Consider the following 18,772-nt stretch of genomic DNA (forward strand, 5'->3'; position numbering starts at 1 on the left):
CCACAATGGGCTAAATGGGCATCCCATTGGCTGGGAGGACCCACCCATCTCCCAGGTCTACCATGGGCCACTCAACTACGGAGTATATCACCAGGTGGTATTTCAACATAGACACGGTCTCACAAGGAACCGCGTTTCATCCATCGAGAGTGGAGGGAGTTGTTGCGGCGCGCTGGATAATTAACCTGACTGGCATTATGATAACCAAGATCGAATGCCCAGACCGCCTGGAAGCAATGCGTATCCACCTGGGCTTTCTGGTTGTTGGCCTGTGCGTTATACGAGCTGTTGGCCGGGAAGAGACCGATGATGTTGTAGAAGTAGGCCTCGTGAGGTGTCAGCATCTCATCGACAATTTACTCAAGTCGTAGCCAAAAAAAAATCAACACGGAAACTCACGTCAACGGCACTTTGCAGGATCCGAATTTCAGAGGGAAGTGTGTTCTTGGTTGTTTGGTTGATGGATTTCAACTGGGCTGCGCTGCTCGAGAAGGCGTCCATGAGCTCGAAAAGAGATTGCACAAACTAACGCAAGTCAGTCAGCATGACTCTGCTTGACTTCGTAGCTGTCATCCACCTACGTTTGAGTATCCCTCATAGACGTCTTGCTGCTCCGCCTGATCGGTAATGATCGGCGTGTTCACCACGAAGTTGATATCCGTTAGAACCACAACGACCATCGTGTCAATCGCAGTGTAGATATCCTGCATTTGATTGTGAGCTATTATTCAGGGACGTAAATAACTCACTTACCGGAATAGGACCAGCATCCGCGGTGGAATCGATTTCCAATACGAGAGCCTTGGCAGCGAATCCTTGCTGTGCTAGTTCATTGAGAGAATTGGCAATTTCACCCGAGGTTAACGCAGCTACTGCCCAGTGCGTGTATAGGCAGAGAGCCACGACGAATGAGAACATAAGGCGATACATGGGGTAAGAACGAGCGACTAGAAAAGGAAATTCAAGATGGAAAGGATTTTTTGAAAAAAAAAAAAAAAAAAGAAAAAAAGAAAAAAAGAAAAATACAAAAAGATTGGAACACAAGATTGAATGACCGTATCCTGAAAAGAGTGGCAGGAGAACAACTCGAGGCAATTTGCAACACAAAGGATTATCGTGAAAAAATAGATTCCCCTGGTGCCTTATAAAAGGGCTCGGAATAATCAGTTCCCCTGACTAGTCCTAAAGCGAACCCTTGCATGGAGTTAGGCTAAACTGTCCTATCTAGGCTGTGGGGGGTGCCGGTCCATGTTGCTGCGTGATCGGGACGCCCCGCTTGACCGGAAATTCAATCGAATGGGAAAGGTTGCTCAATGAAGTACAAACGTGAGAAATGACAAGGGAAAGACTGCCTATGATTTGGGATGGGATGTCTATTCAGCATTACAGAGATATTCAAGTTGAACATCAACAGGACTTGTAAACCAGGAGCTGTTTATACACTATATACAAATCCAAAATAGGGGGCGATCTTTACATAGTCTCTGGCGCCCCAGAAAATGCAACCCACTGTAGTATGATAAACCCTCCAATCACAAGAGATAACCCCGATGGCAACTGGATGGAAAACAGAACGAAAAGAAAACGCCGGTCAAGGTTGGAACAATGCTTAAGGTTTTGCGAGTTGCTCCTTGCGATAGAAGAAGATGCAGATCACGTTAATGGATAGCATGAAGAGCAGACAGACCCAGAAGTCTGCCTTCCCCACGCCGGCTGCGACACCGGCGGAGAAATCTGGGAAAACGTTACCAGGGCCTAGCTTATCCGGGGCTGTGGCGCGGGCGAGGATAGTTGCGATGGAACCGACCACCTGCGCGGCTAGAAGTGTGAAAGTGACATGGAATCGAGTCATTGTGTGGAGAAGGATCATTCCAAACCCTGTGGTGCCATGAGTCAGTCTGTGTGACGGTTGATACTCTATGAGAGCAAACTTACCGACACCCTGAAGGGAATCCAAAACTCCGAGCCAGAGCCATAGTGCTCTGCCAAGGATAGCTCCGGCTACAGGACCGCCTGCCCAGGGGATGTAAGTGGCTATGTTGGAGGTTGCCCACAGGATCTGGGCCCATCGAGGAGCACCAAGACCGACGGCAAAGATCGGGATGAACCAGGCGTGTCTCTTCGAGAAGACGTGAAAGACCCAGAGCGCTGCAGCCCAGACAACGATGAAAAATAGGAGGACAAGGAGCACGATCTGCCATACGTGTGCATGCTTGCTGGACCAGAGATAGAGCCAGTTTCGTCCGTACGGTGCCGACAGCCAGTAGTTTGAGATGAACACCATGTAGAAAAACCACTGCAGATACATCGTCAGAATCGAAGTTAGCTTGAACGAGAACGGGAAGAGACATACAAGAATGATGCGGCGGCGGAAGAGCGATAGGTAGAATGTCGGCACTTGACCTGGTGCTTGTCTATAATACGCAGGAAGTCCAAAGAAGACCAGGGCTCCCAATAGCCACAGAAGACAGGCGAGTCCGACTCCGATCCCGAGCAAAGCGCCTGGGTCGGTCATGGCAAGGCTGAAATGCGTGCTACCCTTCTGGTTGAGAGCTGCCATCCAGCTACCCCAGTACCAAAGGAAGCTGATGAACAACTGCTGAGTGCCCTGGATAACGGTAGCTCTGTAAATCCAAGACTTCAGAGGCGCCCCGCCTGGAAAAGAAAAAGTCAGAAGAGTCCCATCCTTCCTTCCTAAGATGGTTGTTGCATACCTTCATCTCCAAAGTTTAGGGCGAAGAAAATCGAACCACTAGAAGATGCAAATGAATACAAGCCGGTTCCCACATTTTGTAGCCATCTTTGACTCATGCTGTTGTGGATGGGACCAGCAAGACCAACAAATAGAAAGGCAAACCCGTATATCTGTGGATCGTTAGCTGGCAATCTAGTAAGCCACACAGAGGAACGTAAACGTACAAAGAAAGGAATTGTCAACACATAGACTGAGGGGACTAGACGGAATACCAGCCACCATACGATCGAAGAGGCAAGATAGATGGAAGCCAGAATGTATAGCTTTTCGGCCGTCTCTCCAACCTCACCATTCAGCAGCGTGATCTGGTAAGAGTTCAAGGCAAGGATTTGGCCCTAAAAGAACACTATTAACGGCAGGAAAGGAAGATTTTGGTAGGTTTGAAACTCACAACAGCGAGGAAGATGGAGTACACAGGCCAATCACCCAGCTTCATCAGCATAAAACGCTTCAAGCCTGTGGGGGGAACATAGTCATTTGGTAGAAGGAATTGTCCGGCATTGGGGTCTGCAGCTGGACCAGTAGCTGGCGGGGTCCCTGGTGGACTGTTTTCTTGAACGATGGAGCGAACGACAGAGGGAGCAGGAGAAGGCAAGGGGGACTTGCCCAGTTTGACATCGCGGTATCGATTGAACCAATCTTTTTCACTCTTCTCAAGAAACTCCTCGATACAAAGCTGATCTTCGGAGTTCTTGCCGTTCAGGTCTGCAAGCTTCTTCTCAAACTTATCCGCGTACTCATTGTTCGCATCCGTGAAAAACGGATCAACTTTCTGAAGGTTGTAGTCTTGCTTCTCCTTTACTATGTCATCGACGCTGACCAGACTCATCATGGACACCCCTGCATCTCCTCGGCCCAGCAGACCGTACTCTGATCCTGCACCGATGACTGGTGTGCTGGCACCGGATCGAGCAAAATAAAAAGTGGGTGTTCCAAGTGGCGATGGTAGAACACTGCCATTCTCTTGCAAGGCCCCATAATTGGGCTCGAGATCTTCTCCATCGCTTGCCGCAGAGTAAACGATTCGCGAGTCGGCGAGAGTGCTGAAGGACACGGGTTTGCGTCTTGGGTTAGCATCTGAATCGGGCTCGTTATCGGACATGTTCAGGGTGAAAGACAGATTTGTCGGCGAAAGAACGTGGTCAGGGCCTGTTCGAGGCCCAGAAAGTCTCATATCAGCCGTATTCGGCGTGGTCGGCGGGATAGACACGGTGGAGCTGCGTGATCGGCTCTGTTCGCGGCTGTCATTTGAGCTCGACGAGGTTTTGCGAGCGCTTTCTGGAACAAGGGTGCTGGCATGGGAAATCCTCAGAGGACTGCGATCGTGGTGTTTGGAGTACTTGGCGTGCTTTTGGATTGAGGCGGTTTGTAGGATTTCCAGATCCTCAACCCACTGTGCTACGGGGAAGCGCTGCTTGCCGGATCGTGCACGCATGAGCGCTCGTGTCTCCTGGGAAGATTTCAGAGCGTCGTTAATGGCCATCTTGAACTGTTGGATAAGATGTTTCGTTGTCATAGACTCGCTAGAATGGATTAGTTTGAACAAATCGTGAGAGAAGGAAGCTCACATTGTGAACCACCATCCTGGCATCTGACCAAGGCCACCAACACTACAGAAAGATAGGTTAGCATTGGTGGTAGATTCAAGTTAGGTCAGTCTTACCGTGATCCCACGCCTAACGCTCCTTTCCGTCCGAACTCCACGGCCACCAGACCGAACGGTTCATCACGCGAAGGAATTAAGGCGAATTCAGCACCACTAAAAATAAATGGCGGCAGTGCAGTGAACTCTGGTTTAGAATAGACCCGCCCAGGGTAAAGCTCTGTGAGCCGATTCAGTTTCAATGCGGCAAACCTTCCATAGAGATCAATGACTGGACCAATGCACATCAACTGGACCTTTGGGTGAGCGTCTAGAATGGAAGGGAAGATGTCTGCAATCAGATCAACGCCCTTTTGCATGGACCAACGACCGACAAACACGAACAACTGGGCCTCTGGGTCAACTTTGAGCCCTGCCCATTCTTGCGCTTGTCTCTTGAGTGTGGCACGACCTGCTTCAAATTCTGCATCGATGATAACGTCGTCGAGAGTTTTGTTTGCGTTCTGATCCCACTCGGCGATGTCAGATGGGTCAGGGTTTGGCAGCGCTCCAATATTCTTGAGACCCCAGAAAATAGGATATCTGGCATACGATCTCTTGCCATATTTCTTAGAGACACCGACAGCGCCAAATCCGTTTTGGTGAATTTTCAGATAGTTGGCGGCTCCATGGAGAAGGTTAAACACCTCGCCGAATTGTACATACTTCTTTACCAATGCATGGTCAAGGTTATAGACACTGCAGACCTCTTGACTTTGCTGTGGAGTTTGCATTGGCCAGAGTCCTTGGAATTCAGCGTTATGCAGAGACAGACAGCATGGAATCGTGCGAGGTAGAAGATAGAGAGGGGCAGCAGCACCATGGTAATCATTGATATGATAGAGGTCGATAGCCGGAAATCTCCTCATAGCTTCGGCAATGCATTGATTCCAAGCAGAATAGAATATAGCCGAATTCAGGTCATCCATGCGGGCAGGGTATGGTTCTGATTTGGACTGAGCTCGGAACACAGGCGCGTCTAACAGGACGTATGTGATGTTTTGCAACTGATGGTACTGGACATCCACTTGGTAGTTATTCCCAAGAATTTTAATAACCATCGGGTCACGGGGATCGTCCTTTGGGTAGTCAACTCCTCCAACACAAGGGACCACCCAGATGAGGTCCTGCTGGGATAGATTTTTTCCCATCAGCTGGGCCATCACACCGAGCCCACCGATCTTGATCTTAATGCCCCAGTCTTCTATATCGTATTCCATCGTTGCAATAAGCACGGTTCTCCGGCGGGTTCTGACTGTGGCACCGACGACGCCTCCACTTTCAGATGGCAACTGGCCCACGTTGGTCAGAGCAAGTCCATGATTCGGCTCCCTGTCATTAGATCGATTGGCAACCTTTTGAAAGGCGTTTACCAGTGGGAAGAAGCTTGATCGTTTCTCGGTGACACCGATTTGGTTAAATTTGACCTGGTAAAAGGCCTTCAGGTAAACAAACACCGCACCGATAGCTGTGGTAACAGGCACAATAGCTAGTACGATGAAAATTGCCAACTGGACCCACCTGGATCCTGTAGGTGTAGCGTAGACCTTAAGGTCGCCGTCATTCACTGACAGCTTGAAGGAAAGATAGGGCGAAGGGGGCGGGACGGTAACGTTGAAGACATTGCTCAGCAGCGTGACTGGAGGGACCTGATCCAGAACATTGTCGCCATCAATGTCCCCAAATACCTGTGTTTGATCAGGCAGGCCGTCTTCATTTAATCCCCAGGCGTTGAAGGCAACCTGCACGGGCCATTCGCTCATGAGGTGGATTTCCCACTGGCCAGTGACGTTGTTCAAAGCCATTTTGTTGGAATATCCAGCGTCATATCCGAACTGGTTAAACTCGCCTTCTATGAAGAGGTTGGGGAAGCGACGTGGGGGCTTGTATGCCCATTGCGTGTCTCCATGCTGCCAGTGAGCACTACTTCCCGTCAACTTGCTCCAGTACTGGGCAAGGATGTGTTCTCCTTCCCAGGCCTGCTTCGCAGTGCCGGTCCAGCTTTTGCCAGGAATTGACGTATTGAAGCCGGTGTATGTCATCCACGTACTGAATGTAGCTCCAAAGTCCAGCGAGTATCGCCACATGTCTGCACCGGGGGCCTGTGGTGTCACTGATAAGGGCTCAGTCTCAGACGACGGGTTGTCGAACAGTAGCGTTCTACTGTAGTTGGCCAACTGTGGCCAGACCATCGGATTGTTCTTCTGTCCGATACGGAAAAGAAAGTGGTCGACGGACTGCCCGACTCAGTTAGTGTTGTTGCTTTTCAACCTGAATAGCACGGAATGTATTCACCCCTGTGTATTGGTTTCCATCTGCTGTAGTCACGTTGCTAAGTGTGACTCTGTGAACCCCTGGAAAGACATTACCCAAATCTACCTCGTAGCTGAAAACGCTAGTGAGGGCCCCCGGCCATGTTACAAGATCATTCTCTTTGATCGATTTACATGATACCGAGGTTGTGTCAAGCTGCGGGATCTGGTCGTCGAGCGCTTTGGACGTGATCGTCAGCGAGTTGGTGATATCTCCGCAATCCATCTCCTGGGAGAATTCGAAGCTGATTCGCACCGTCTCCCCACTTGTTCCATGGGACACAAGTCGAGCGTCATGCCCTGGGGAGAAGCGCGTTATGTATGGAGATGGCTGGACAAACTTATCCTTCGGAACAAAGGCTTTGAACCCCCAGGCCGGCATAGTGAGGTTGGGATAACACCCGTTGGGAACTTCAGACCCTTCAAATCTATGCAGTGTCAGTAATAGAAACAAACTTGAGAATGGAAATCATACCCAAGCTTTATAGAGCTGTTGAGCAGCGTGAATTCTTCGAACGGTGGAAAAAGATTTTTGACCGCAGTTCCCGTAGGAAATGGTGAGATCAAAGCGTCCTTACTACTGCAGTTGAATTGGTGTTCGACTGTTTTGTTGTCATTAGAATACACCAGCCAGACGCTCTGATTTCCCTGGCCTTGGCCATCGAAGTTCTGCGCATCGACAAAACGCGATCTGATGACACTCCACAACCCAGTCTCGGTCGCTGTCCCATGACTGCCTGGAAGGTAGATGTCGAAAGTCTGGTTGGACAATTGCTGCAGGTACCAGCCATCGTTCAGAGCGGGATAGTTTTGACGCATCTCAAACATCATCTTTATGAGTCCTCGCACTGGATTAGAAGGATCACGGTGATCGAGACTGACGGAATCATCTTCACATCCGGTCAGGGAGCGGTCGAGAGGGAAATCCGCGTATTTAGATGACCCCAGCTTGTAGCATCCATGCAGCTGCCATGCCTGAGCAGATGACATGGGTCCACGGCCAAAGACATAGTTGTCAGCCTGGTTGTCCAGTACGTAGAAATCCTGTTCCTCGCCCCAGGAGAGGATGGGGATTCCAGGCATGAGCAAAGAAGCGATGTACAGACCCAGATTCTGCTTTTGGGTCCCGTTTTTGATTCCTGGCCATCTGAAGACATCCTGATTTGTGACACCAAAGAGGTGACGAGGATCAAACTTGCCGGTGTTCGCGTTGACCATGTCGTTGGTCTCCACAAGAGCATTCCATGTCTCCACGAAGTTGACTGGCGGGTCGCCTTCGGCAGTGTAGGTACCATCTAGACTGAACGGAACGGTGTTAGCTTGAGTAAATTAAAATTTTTGAGGGGGATAAACTAACCCTAGAAACCGGCTAAGACCACGATATAACGTGTAGTGGAATGCCGCCCCATCTAACGCGGACCTCTCCGCAGGTCTCAAGAAGAGATCTTCTTCTGACTTGTTTGTCTTGTTCGTCATCATAAACGCTTCCGTCAGATTGGAGATGGTTTGATTTGTCTGGTGACCGCGACCGATATAAAGCGAGCCAAAGGAGTTTCCTGCCACAATCTCTCCGGGAATGTAGAAATTGTCCTTTCCCACCTGCTTGGCACAATCGCGCATATACTCAGACCATTCTCCAAGAGAGTCAAGAGTGACTTGTAGCGCCTTGTCCACACGATATCCGTCGATATCAAGCATGGTGATGGTTAGACACGAAAAGTGTTTGATCTTTGCTAGCACGTCCGGCCGCCATCCGCGTAGACGATCCTGCACAAACGCGAATTTGGATATCTGCCCTTCCCATTCAGTGTAGTTTCCAAATGCAGCAACTTCTCCATACTGTCAAGGTCAGTCGTGCTCGAAATTGAAAGAAAGGGACTGTTACCTGATCAAATTCACTATTCCGACATGAAGGACCAAGGGTTGTGGTAGTCAAGCCGGTCCCGTCATCATCCCAAAACCGAGGATACTCCCAGGGACATTCGTCCTCAACTTCATTCCCCGGTTGAAAGTCCCAGTATCGACGGTCGTACTTCCAAACATAGTCATACTCCTTGGAATTGATCGGCGCTGACTTGTTCAAGAAACCTTGGAAACCGATCAGATCGCCCATTCTATCTATAATTAGCAGATGAAATCGGAGATTGTGTCGATGGATCTCACATACGTTGCGAATGTATTGTCAAAAAGAACAAAAATTCCACGCCGATGCGCCTCGGATATCATTGTGCGCCAGTCCTCGATCGTGCCAAAGTGATGGTCCAGCAGAGTCAGGTCAAGCGGGGAGTATCCATCCGCGGCCCATGGAAAGTTGATGTACGGTGTTCCGGCGAGATAGACGCCCTGGATATGGTCAACATCTTCCTCACGTTCAGTCTTCCTGAAGCAACAAACGTACCTTGATCCCCATCCCCTGAAGATAATCAAACGTGTCCACCAACCCAAGAACATCGCCGCCATGGCGAAATTCGTTGGATGTCAAGATTTGTTCCCACTGTGTGCCATTTGCGTTGTCGTTACTTGGATCACCATTTACAAATCTATCGAGGAAGATCGTGTAAAAGGGGAATCGCCAGTTCTCTGGCGAGGGGTTGTATGTGTGGCCATCCCATTTACCTGAGTAGTCGAGAGGGTGTGTCGCTGTCTGATTCTGATTGAGATTCCAGTTTACTTCCTCTGGAAGATATGGCAGGGATTGTGCAATGCGTATATATACTGCAACAATGGCAAGGTATTGAGTGATGGATGTGAGCAACTCCATTCCGCACAGCGAATGCCACTATGGTGACAATCACAGAACACTCTGTTCGAGCCTCTACTGCAAGAGAACAAGCACAGGGTGCATACCAGGAAGAAAGAGATATCTCATAGAAACAAAGACACGGAACGATTCATAGGGTGTAAATGCGCAAGAGAACCATGGGAAAGATAATGAATACTCCGGGCCCAGGCCAATGCAAAAAAAAAATAATAGTAATAATAACTTGGAGCTCAAGAGTTTCAATAACTGTTTTGTAAATGAGCATCGACGCAGGAATCGGGCAAAACACTGGAGACCCGAGACAGCCTGTCTGTACAGCCTCAATCCACAGCAAAGCATCTCCATAACGCTAAGCCGGTGAGTGGTCGTAGCTTTGGACGACGGATCTCAAGCTGACTCACGCCAGGATTGGTGCTGGAAGCGTCAGATCTCATAGAAATGGAGATAATCTGACCTGCATCTAGGGCCTTCGGTGTGGCCCACAGACCTGACCCGACATACGAAGTGGGTCTTTATTCGATAGCTTATGTGGTGGAGAATGATTTATATTGGCTGCAAACCTTGGATGCAATACGAGTTCTCTTGACGAGTCATGCGAGAAGTAAATCATTTATCATGCAGCGCAAACTATGTCAGATCGCGTATCCTGCCTAATGCAAGATAGGACACGTCATGCCTGATGCAAGACTGGCCTATGAGAAAGGGCGAGAGGTGGATATGATGATACGGGTGTGGCTTGTCGCGTTCTCGTATCATTTTTTTTTTTTTTTGCTTTTGTTGATGGCCACTCCGTGCTGCGATGGCTGCGGCACATATGGCTGGCAGTTTATGCACTTTGTGCTTGACTTGGCTTGGCTAGACCTACCAATACTCTGCTATCGAAACTACGGAGTCTACCATGACCAAATAACCAAATAACCAGCGGGAAGGCCGGACGTCTTCGTGTCAGACGCAATTGATGCTTTCCAGACCCAAATGGAGCAATTCCCAGCTGTCATTTTTAGGTCCCCGCTCCATCAAAAGCCTAAAACCAACCCCATCGCGTTATAAAATGATTACAGTCTTAAAAAATTGATTTAAAAGATGTAAAGTGAAGGATTATTTAGAGAATTTGGTTGAGTTCTTAGATCGACTGAGACAATAAGGGAAGGTTTAAATCTAACGATCTACAAGTAAAAAAAAAGGGGGTGCTTAAAAAAAAAGCCCATAAAATCACGACCTTGGTTAAACTATACAACCATCCATGGAGGGGGTTTTTTTTTTCTGATTTTAAATTTTACGCAGTGATGGAGAAAAAAGCAACCTACAATATTTATGAGCTTGAATCAATCTGGATATTTGCCCCCAAAAAAACTAAAATGTACAGAATGATTCAACCCCTACTGTTTTTTTTAAGTTTGATTGAAGAAAAATCATCCGAGTTTTCCAACGTAAAAGATTTTGCCTATTCTCACTATAATTAGTTTTTCGGTTCATGAAACGTTGAGTTGATTTTTTGATTTTTGGTGGGAGCGGGTTTACGAGAACTCTTGCGGAGTGACAGTATAAGGTCCAACCAGACTAGCATGGCCGGAGGCGAGGAACCCACTAGGGCCCGCCCGTCTGCCGTCCCTCAGTTGGGGTGGTTCGCGGCGGGATTTCAAGGATCAGCGAACCCCGATCGGGCCGACGGAATACATGACAGGAACAGCAGACAGAGATCACTCAAAACTTGTATTACCCATACGGTAATATACATACGTCCATCACTGTAAATCATTTTCATCAACCTGTCTGACATCTCCAAATTTAACTTAAGTAGCCTTTTCATTGTCTCTGATTCCATCCGTCATTTAATTCACCTTCAACCTGTTATGCAAACGCCACCGACAATGTGGTGGTGGAAGGTTTTGGTGGTTGCTGCCATTGGGACAGTCCATGCGGCTTCCCGAGACCAATGGCTCGGTCGATCGGTCTACCAAGTGGTCACCGATCGCTTCGCTCGACCCGATAACTCAACCACCGCTTCTTGCGATGCAGCACTGGGGGAGTATTGTGGAGGGACTTTCCAGGGCATCATCAATAAGCTGGATTATATTCAGGAACTCGGGTTCGATGCAGTCTGGATCTCTCCAGTGCAAAGCCAGGAGGCAACTCGCACAGCGGATCTCTCAGGTATGGTCATCTTGACTGGTAACGAATATAGAGAACTGATGATGGATGATAGCATACCATGGGTATTGGCCAAGCGACCTGTACTCCATCAACTCCCATTTTGGCACTTCCGATGACCTCCAAGCGTTGTCCGCAGCGTTGCACGCGCGTGGAATGGTGAGTCACCGCCTGCCACCTCTACTCACGAAACTCACATTGTTAATAGTACTTGATGCTGGATATAGTCGTTGGTGACATGGCCTGGGCTGGAAATGCCACCACCATCGACTACAGCACGTTCAATCCATTCAATGATCAGAAGTATTTCCACGACTACAAACTACTTTCCGAAGACCCCACAAATGAGACCTGCGTTCTGGATGTAAGTCAGTCATCGCGTGTTGTGAGAGCATTGCTAAGGCCTTTATCAGTGCTGGATGGGAGACAACACTATATCGCTTCCAGATCTGCGAAACGAGGATCAGGCAGTCCAGCAGATGCTGGGCACCTGGGTTTCGCAGTTGATTTCCAACTACTCCAGTACGTCGAGATGCTCCCCATCTGTCCACCGGAGTTAATAACGGTGGCCCTTTGCAGTTGATGGGTTGCGAATTGACAGTGTGTTGAACATTTCCCCCGTCTTCTTCTCCAATTTCAGCAAGTCGGCGGGTGTTTTCACCATGGGTGAAGGTGCCACAAGAGACGCGTCCGGTTACTGTTCTCTGCAGCCCAGTCTAAGCGGACTCTTGAACTATCCGTTGTGAGTAGTGCATCAAAATGAACGTAGGACCTGTTGACACTTTAGGTATTACATCCTCACTGATGCCTTCAACACGACCAACGGAGACCTGAACAGTATCATACAGTCTATCGACTACATCAAGGCAGATTGTGCGGACGTTTTACCACTAGGAACTTTCACGTCGAATCAAGATGTCCCTCGCTTTGGCTCGTATACCTCCGACATATCGGTAGGCCGAGTGCATCGAATACTTTGTCAGCCCGTATTGACTTTTTTATTCTTGATTAGCTGGCTCGAAACATTCTCACAATCAGCATGCTCGCAGACGGTATCCCTATCCGTATGTTACGCTCCCACATATATAGACGAAAGGTTAAAAATACACTAACAAAAACAATATAGTCTACTATGGGGAAGAGCAGCACCTGTCAGGTGGATTCAACCCTGTCAACCGAGAGGCCCTATGGCTTACCAAATACTCGATGAACTCGACCTCCCTACCTTTGCTAGTTCAATCGTTGAATCGCATTCGATCATATGCGAGCAGGAACGGAGAAAAGTCCACGGTAGCCCCGCAGTCAGGGAGCGACTATCTGTCATACCTCTCATTGCCAATTTACAATTCAACAAACATTTTGGCCATCCGCAAAGGATTTGCCGGTAACCAAGTTGTGAGCGTTGTGTCCAACCTAGGAGCAAAGCCAGCCACCAAAGCCGCTACCCAAATTACGCTGGGCTCTGACGGCACAGGATTTTTGCCTGGTCAAAATGTGACCGAGCTCTTGTCTTGCAAAACCTTCGTGACTGATTCCAAGGCCAATCTCAATGTGGACCTCAGCTCGGATGGAGGGCCTCGGGTGTACTATCCCACTGAAAGCCTGAACCGAAGTATCAATCTTTGTGGAGATAACAACCAAACGTCGACAGCCTCCTCAGCAAATCCAAAGACTTCAACCGGCGCTAGGCTTTCTCTATTCAGATTGTCGTGGGAGATGACGACGTTGATTGTCACGGCTGCATTGATCACGTCCTCCTTTTCCTTCTAATTTTCGAGACTGCCCTCTGTTCTGTTTTGATCCATTTTCCTGTACTCTGTCTTCGGTTTTGATTTTGTCTGTTGACGTTCTTTATGTTGGTTTCTGCGGTGGTTTTACTATAGACGGGCTGCTCCGTGTATTTAATACTATTGCTCTCATGTTAAATCTCGTAAATTACCTAGGAAAGACGATTTGTTGAGTAACTAGAAACTTTTTACTGGAAGCAGAGGTCCTACCGTCGCTTTTGACTATGGGGCACAACGCAACAAGATGGCATACAGACCTAGCTCATCTGGTGAATGTTACCAGTCATAACAGGTATTTATTTCAGGCTGTAAGTAACGAATACAACACAACGAAAATAGGGTTCCAATGTTTACACCGTGACGCAGCCAAAGTCTTCATCCCTCTAGACCCACACCCCCCTTGAACATATCCTTTTTTTTTTTTGCCGGTACCAGACCTCCATGCCGTCGTGCTGTGAAATCTGGCATGTTGCATACTGCCCTGGCTCTCAAGAGTAGCTTTCATCCGGTGTAGCAACATCTCAGAGAGAGACTGCATATGATCTAGATCTAGCATATTCCATGCTTGCTGCGCATCTTTTACTAAACTGGCCTTTATTGTGTCATAGTGATAGATGAGCTCCCACCTGCGTGTACTAGATGGCGGTGTAGATCTATGGGAAGGCGGTATCTGTGTGGGGCCCAAGGGGTAAACCTTTGGCTGCGTCATTGGAACCGAGTCCTGTCGGTTCGGAGATATCCGTAGATACTGCACTTCTCAACGCTAACCTAGCGCTGACATGATCGAAGCCCTGACTTGGAATTTTCAAAAATTTCCTAGCAAGGACAACAGGTCACAATGCGTTTGGGGGACTTGATTTGAAAGATAAGGTGCACTGCTGACTTTGATAGACCTAACACAAAGGATGTACAGGGGCCTTGTTCGTTGTTACCCTACGTGGGCATCAGAATGACCCCTGGATTTTTATTAGTGTCTCCACACGAGGCTCAGCTCATACTAGAGATCGTTTTTCAGGTTCTATGCAAGGCTTGGAATTTCTCGTATTCCTACTGCGCTGGGCTTCAGCTGAAAGTTACTGATTTCCGCATATAGATCGTACGGACTTGATTGGAGAGATAAGGTGCAATTAACTTCGATAAGGACTACTCCGTAGACCCAACACAGTAGGGCGGGTCGCTGATGTAGAGGGGCCTGTTCGTTGTTCCCCTACGTGGGCGTCAGAAGGGCCCCTGGATCTTTTCAGCGTCTCCATAAGAGGCTTAGCTCATGTTGGAGATCGTATTCTGGTTCTATGCAAGGCGTAGACTATCTCGTATTCTCTATCTGTTCGACTTAGCCCAAAAGTTCCTCACTTCTGTAGATCTTTCAACAATCTACGGAGTCCTCCGTAGTTCCCAGTCTATCGACTAGAAGTATATAGTCTTTTCCTGGGAAAATAGCGGGACATCTCGTCACAGCTCACTCTCCAGTCATACAACAATTTCATTCAACCACAATGCGCTACTCATTCACTGTCGCAGCCCTGAGCCTCCTCTCATCGGCTTTTGCCATCACTATCACCACTCCGAAGTCAGACACGGTGTGGGATTTCTCCACTGCCAAGACGATCAAATTCACCAGCGATTCTAGTGATCCTTCGGTAATCAGTATAATCCTTCGATCTCAGGATGGCTCCTTCCAGACTAAATTGGCGGATAACGTCAAGACCTCTGAGGGCGAATACACTACTCAGCCGAACCCTAGCATTTCTAATGGGTATGTAGAAGATGGAGCGGGTGAACAGAAAAAGCACCACACTAATCCCATTCTGTCATGTTTTAGAAATGACTACGAGATCCAGATAATCGATTCTGCGGGCCAGCTCGCCGTCAGTGATATTTTTACTGTCAAGAAGGGCGTTTCGAATGATGGTGCCGCGCCCTCGTCTTCTTCCACCTCTTCTTCCACCACCACCACCACCACCACCACCACCACCACCACCACTTCTTCTTCTTCTTCTTCTTCTTCCACGACATCTAGTGTGACCATCTCTACTTCTGTCGCCCCCACCCTTACATCCTCGGAGTCTTCAACACCCACGTCGTCCACTAGTCCTTTGTCCTCCTCAGGCATGATACAACTCCGCACAATATTACAAGGCTTTCATACTAATACACATTTTTTCATCGCAGACTCCATCACCACCACCACCACCTCCTCCTCCTCCTCCTCCTCCTCCTCCTCCTCCTCCTCCTCCTCCTCCTCCTCCTCCTCCTCCTCCTCCTCCTCCTCCTCCTCCTCTACCTCTTCTTCCACGACCGCGTCTTCCACCTCTTCCGACACTTCATCCACCAGTGCCTCAACCTCCGCTCTGCACTCGACTGGTGCTGCATCGTCTCAATCCAGCACTCCCAAGGGAGCCATAGCGCTAGTTGGTGCTGCTTTCGCGCTTTTCTACCTCTAGATCATGTCCATCAGACAATAGAGTGCCTAGAGCGTATATACATTCGCCTTTCGAAAGAAGCAGAATAAATGAGAATGCCTGTCATTCCTCCGTTCAATTCTCTTTTGCTTGAAGTAAGATACTGTTGGAAACTGATTTCACATCTGTAGTGTGGTGGTCTATGGCACCCAGTTTACAGTACAAGTGCCAGTTGTTATGATACCGCTATAGTAAAAAGCAAATACGGCCTTCAAGCCACAGCCACAAACTAGGATCTGCTCGGTCCCATACGAATTCCCCACGTCACCGCTTCCATTTCTATACTAGTTTACAACTAACGTAGCTAGCATGAAGCTTACTAAGTTCTAGATTTACTAATTTACTAAATTCCTAGTTGGTAACTATAACGTATTTCACGGGCGAGCCGGCCACACGGGCGAACCGGCCACCCACCCAATTGCATTAATTTTAAATTTAAATATCTCAGAGCTTCATTAAATTAAATACACTAAAATGATCTATCTAGCAGGGCATCTATCAAATCTATGCCCGGTTTCTCTGCACCCACTACATCTTGGTGTAGCCCGTATACGTGGTTCTAAAGCCGGTGCTTTATGTTTACCAGCATAGGGGGGAGGTGCTCCATCTGCTCTCACTGGCCCAGAAATCAACTGAGAAGCTTCTTGAACTGAGAGGCCTTCTTCGGCGGGTATCTGCCTTCGGGATCGAGTACGCTTTTGCTTCTGCTTCTCGTTGGCGGCGTGGAATTCGCTTACTTCTTTCTCAAGAAGTGCGGCGGATTGCATAGTGATCTGGCATGCCTTTAAACCCTGGTTTATGGCGGAATTGAGAGGACTTGGAGGGCTCTTTGATCTTGTATGAAGCAATGCTTTAATTGACGATGCTTGCTTTTGTAATTGGACGTATTTCGAGGGGGGTTTTGGGTCCCAATCACTACCCCGGCTAGCTAGGGGGGTTGGGGTTCAAAGCCGAATATCAAGCTTTGAAATCACTCTTTCCGGTGAAAAAGGGACTAAACCGGCTACTCCGAAGCTATTTTTAATCGTCTCCGATTTGAAAGCTTTCATTCGTGCGAGGGGGTATACTTCGAGGAAGTTAAGTTTGTCGATATGATTAATCCCGTTCCGGATCTTAGATTCAACTATCCGACTATATACACGTTTTAACACCGCAAAATAACTATTATCAAAAGGTTGTAAAAGATGAGAAGATTGCGCTGGTATATAGATTGGTATCACCATATTTTGCTCGTAAATTGTGTTAAATTGAGGCGTTAAATGACTTCCGTGGCCGTTAAGTTTTAAAAGCCGGTATATGTCAGGGTGCGGGCTGGCAGGACGGTATGATAGGAGATGACTGGTAGGAACAGGTCGTAACAGATCAGATTCACATTGACAGGGAGGTACAGGCAGGGGCAGGCTAATATACAAGACGTAGCTCGAAGAGCTACAACAGGATCTAGAACTGAAGTTCAAGATGAACAGGTCGGATATCACGTGCCGTGATCTTCCTTTTACTAAGCATTACGGTTCACACCGTGACATCCGACCTGTTTATCTGAACTTCAGTTCTAGATCCTGCCCCTGCCTGTACCTGTCAAGTGGAATCTGATCTGTTACGACCTGTTCCTACCAGTCATCTCCTATCATACCGTCCTGCCAGCCCGCACCCTGACAAGAAAGGGTGGATCTTAGGACGTTAAAACGGCGCGCCACTTCACGAATTGAAGAGATTTCTTGATTCTTAAAAGCCTGGATAGCTAGTAAGATCCTACCCTCCTACTCTATTGAATTTCGAGAGGATTGAGTACGAATTGGTGGCATGGTGGGTGGTTGGACTAACTAAGATCTAATTCATAGACGCGTTTTGGTTGGGGTGGCCAGCTCGCTTACATGGCCCACTCGCTTACCTAATACGTTAAGCGAGGCTTACCTAATATCTAGCATGGACCTTCATCTGTAGACATGTTACCGAAATAGCAGGTTGCAGCCTTTACTCACCACATCCATTTTGAAAGAACCGTTGTGTTGGTGGATTAAACATTTCTGGTCTTGAGATATTCTAGTTGACACTATTTCTCCATATAACGACTGTCGGCCTCATTGGAACGTGTACGAATGGCAGATTAAGCACTCGAAACTATGGACGTCAGAGATATTGGTCGCCTGAACAGTCACGCTCGGTCATTAACTTATTGTCGGTAGACTGGTTGGTTGTTTGTGCTAGTATGAGGGAGGCAGAGAGATAATGCGTCTATCATTGCATTGCTTCTGGGGTGGTCCTTAAACTCCTCTCGAGCATCTTGGGACAGAAGCTTATGATCTTCCAGTCGTACCATGATGTCACCCGGGTTTGAAACTGATTCTTTTTTTTTCGGATGAAGACCACATTCTTGAATGTCACAGCTGAAACGACCTGTCGGATATGGATTATATGACATCCAGAGTGGAGATATTCCAGCGCTTGGAGTATTGGAGTTTTATTTTTGACCATCTTCGAAAGCATCATACCATCTTGCCATCGTTGGCAATTTTTTCTCAGTGATTCGCGTACAGGTTCAAAGACGAGACACACATGACTCCCTGAGACTCCCTAGACGGAAAATCCTTCAAATCATTTTCGAACGAGATGTCAACCCTCGTGTTGACAGTTCTCTCTTGTTGTATGCCGCAGAACATCCAGCTCAACGCCACCGGCAGTTTTTTCAATGCAAAAGAATGATGGGATTTCATCCTAAGAGTCACAGATCGCGCGTTCGACCAGCGCCACCTGATTTGTCCAAATTGTACCTTGTAATGTGATGGGGCCGTTATGGAACGGGGAAAGGTCCCTTGCAAGCCACACATTCGATCTGCTCCCGGAACCAAGCTTGGTCGCAATTTGACATCAGTAACTCTGGACTTCATCACTCCGCGCCAGA

At 48.1% G+C, this 18,772-nt stretch overlaps 4 protein-coding genes across 4 annotated transcripts; 2 read left to right on the forward strand and 2 right to left on the reverse strand.

Annotated features, from left to right (window-relative positions):
• Positions 1–119: 119 nt before the first annotated feature.
• Pdw03_7361 (Zinc-binding dehydrogenase family protein) lies at positions 120–930 on the reverse strand (the record flags this gene model as incomplete). Its single annotated transcript, XM_014678487.2, has 4 exons — positions 120–326; positions 400–525; positions 582–704; positions 754–930. 4 exons carry the CDS (start codon positions 928–930, stop codon positions 120–122), a joined length of 633 nt encoding a protein of 210 aa, XP_014533973.2.
• Positions 931–1,609: 679 nt separating this feature from the next.
• Pdw03_7362 (Alpha-1,3-glucan synthase, putative) lies at positions 1,610–9,470 on the reverse strand (the record flags this gene model as incomplete). Its single annotated transcript, XM_014678486.1, has 14 exons — positions 1,610–1,878; positions 1,936–2,296; positions 2,354–2,655; positions 2,715–2,865; positions 2,920–3,090; positions 3,147–4,278; positions 4,324–4,365; positions 4,419–6,634; positions 6,693–7,137; positions 7,185–8,009; positions 8,067–8,548; positions 8,595–8,823; positions 8,877–9,052; positions 9,108–9,470. The coding sequence occupies 14 exons, from the start codon at positions 9,468–9,470 to the stop codon at positions 1,610–1,612; spliced, it is 7,164 nt and encodes a 2,387-aa protein (XP_014533972.1).
• A 1,853-nt stretch (positions 9,471–11,323) lies between these two features.
• Pdw03_7363 (1,4-alpha-glucan branching enzyme, core region) lies at positions 11,324–13,391 on the forward strand (the record flags this gene model as incomplete). Its single annotated transcript, XM_014678485.2, has 8 exons — positions 11,324–11,624; positions 11,677–11,780; positions 11,830–11,985; positions 12,035–12,143; positions 12,201–12,363; positions 12,409–12,574; positions 12,634–12,685; positions 12,748–13,391. 8 exons carry the CDS (start codon positions 11,324–11,326, stop codon positions 13,389–13,391), a joined length of 1,695 nt encoding a protein of 564 aa, XP_014533971.2.
• A 1,513-nt stretch (positions 13,392–14,904) lies between these two features.
• Pdw03_7364 (Cell wall beta-glucan synthesis) lies at positions 14,905–15,852 on the forward strand (the record flags this gene model as incomplete). The annotated part of the gene is made up of 3 exons (XM_066101634.1): positions 14,905–15,164; positions 15,231–15,517; positions 15,581–15,852. The coding sequence occupies 3 exons, from the start codon at positions 14,905–14,907 to the stop codon at positions 15,850–15,852; spliced, it is 819 nt and encodes a 272-aa protein (XP_065956717.1).
• Between the last annotated feature and the right edge of the window lie 2,920 nt (positions 15,853–18,772).

This window comes from Penicillium digitatum, chromosome 2 (assembly GCF_016767815.1).
Source record: "Penicillium digitatum chromosome 2, complete sequence".
Taxonomy (NCBI): Eukaryota; Fungi; Ascomycota; class Eurotiomycetes; order Eurotiales; family Aspergillaceae; genus Penicillium; species Penicillium digitatum.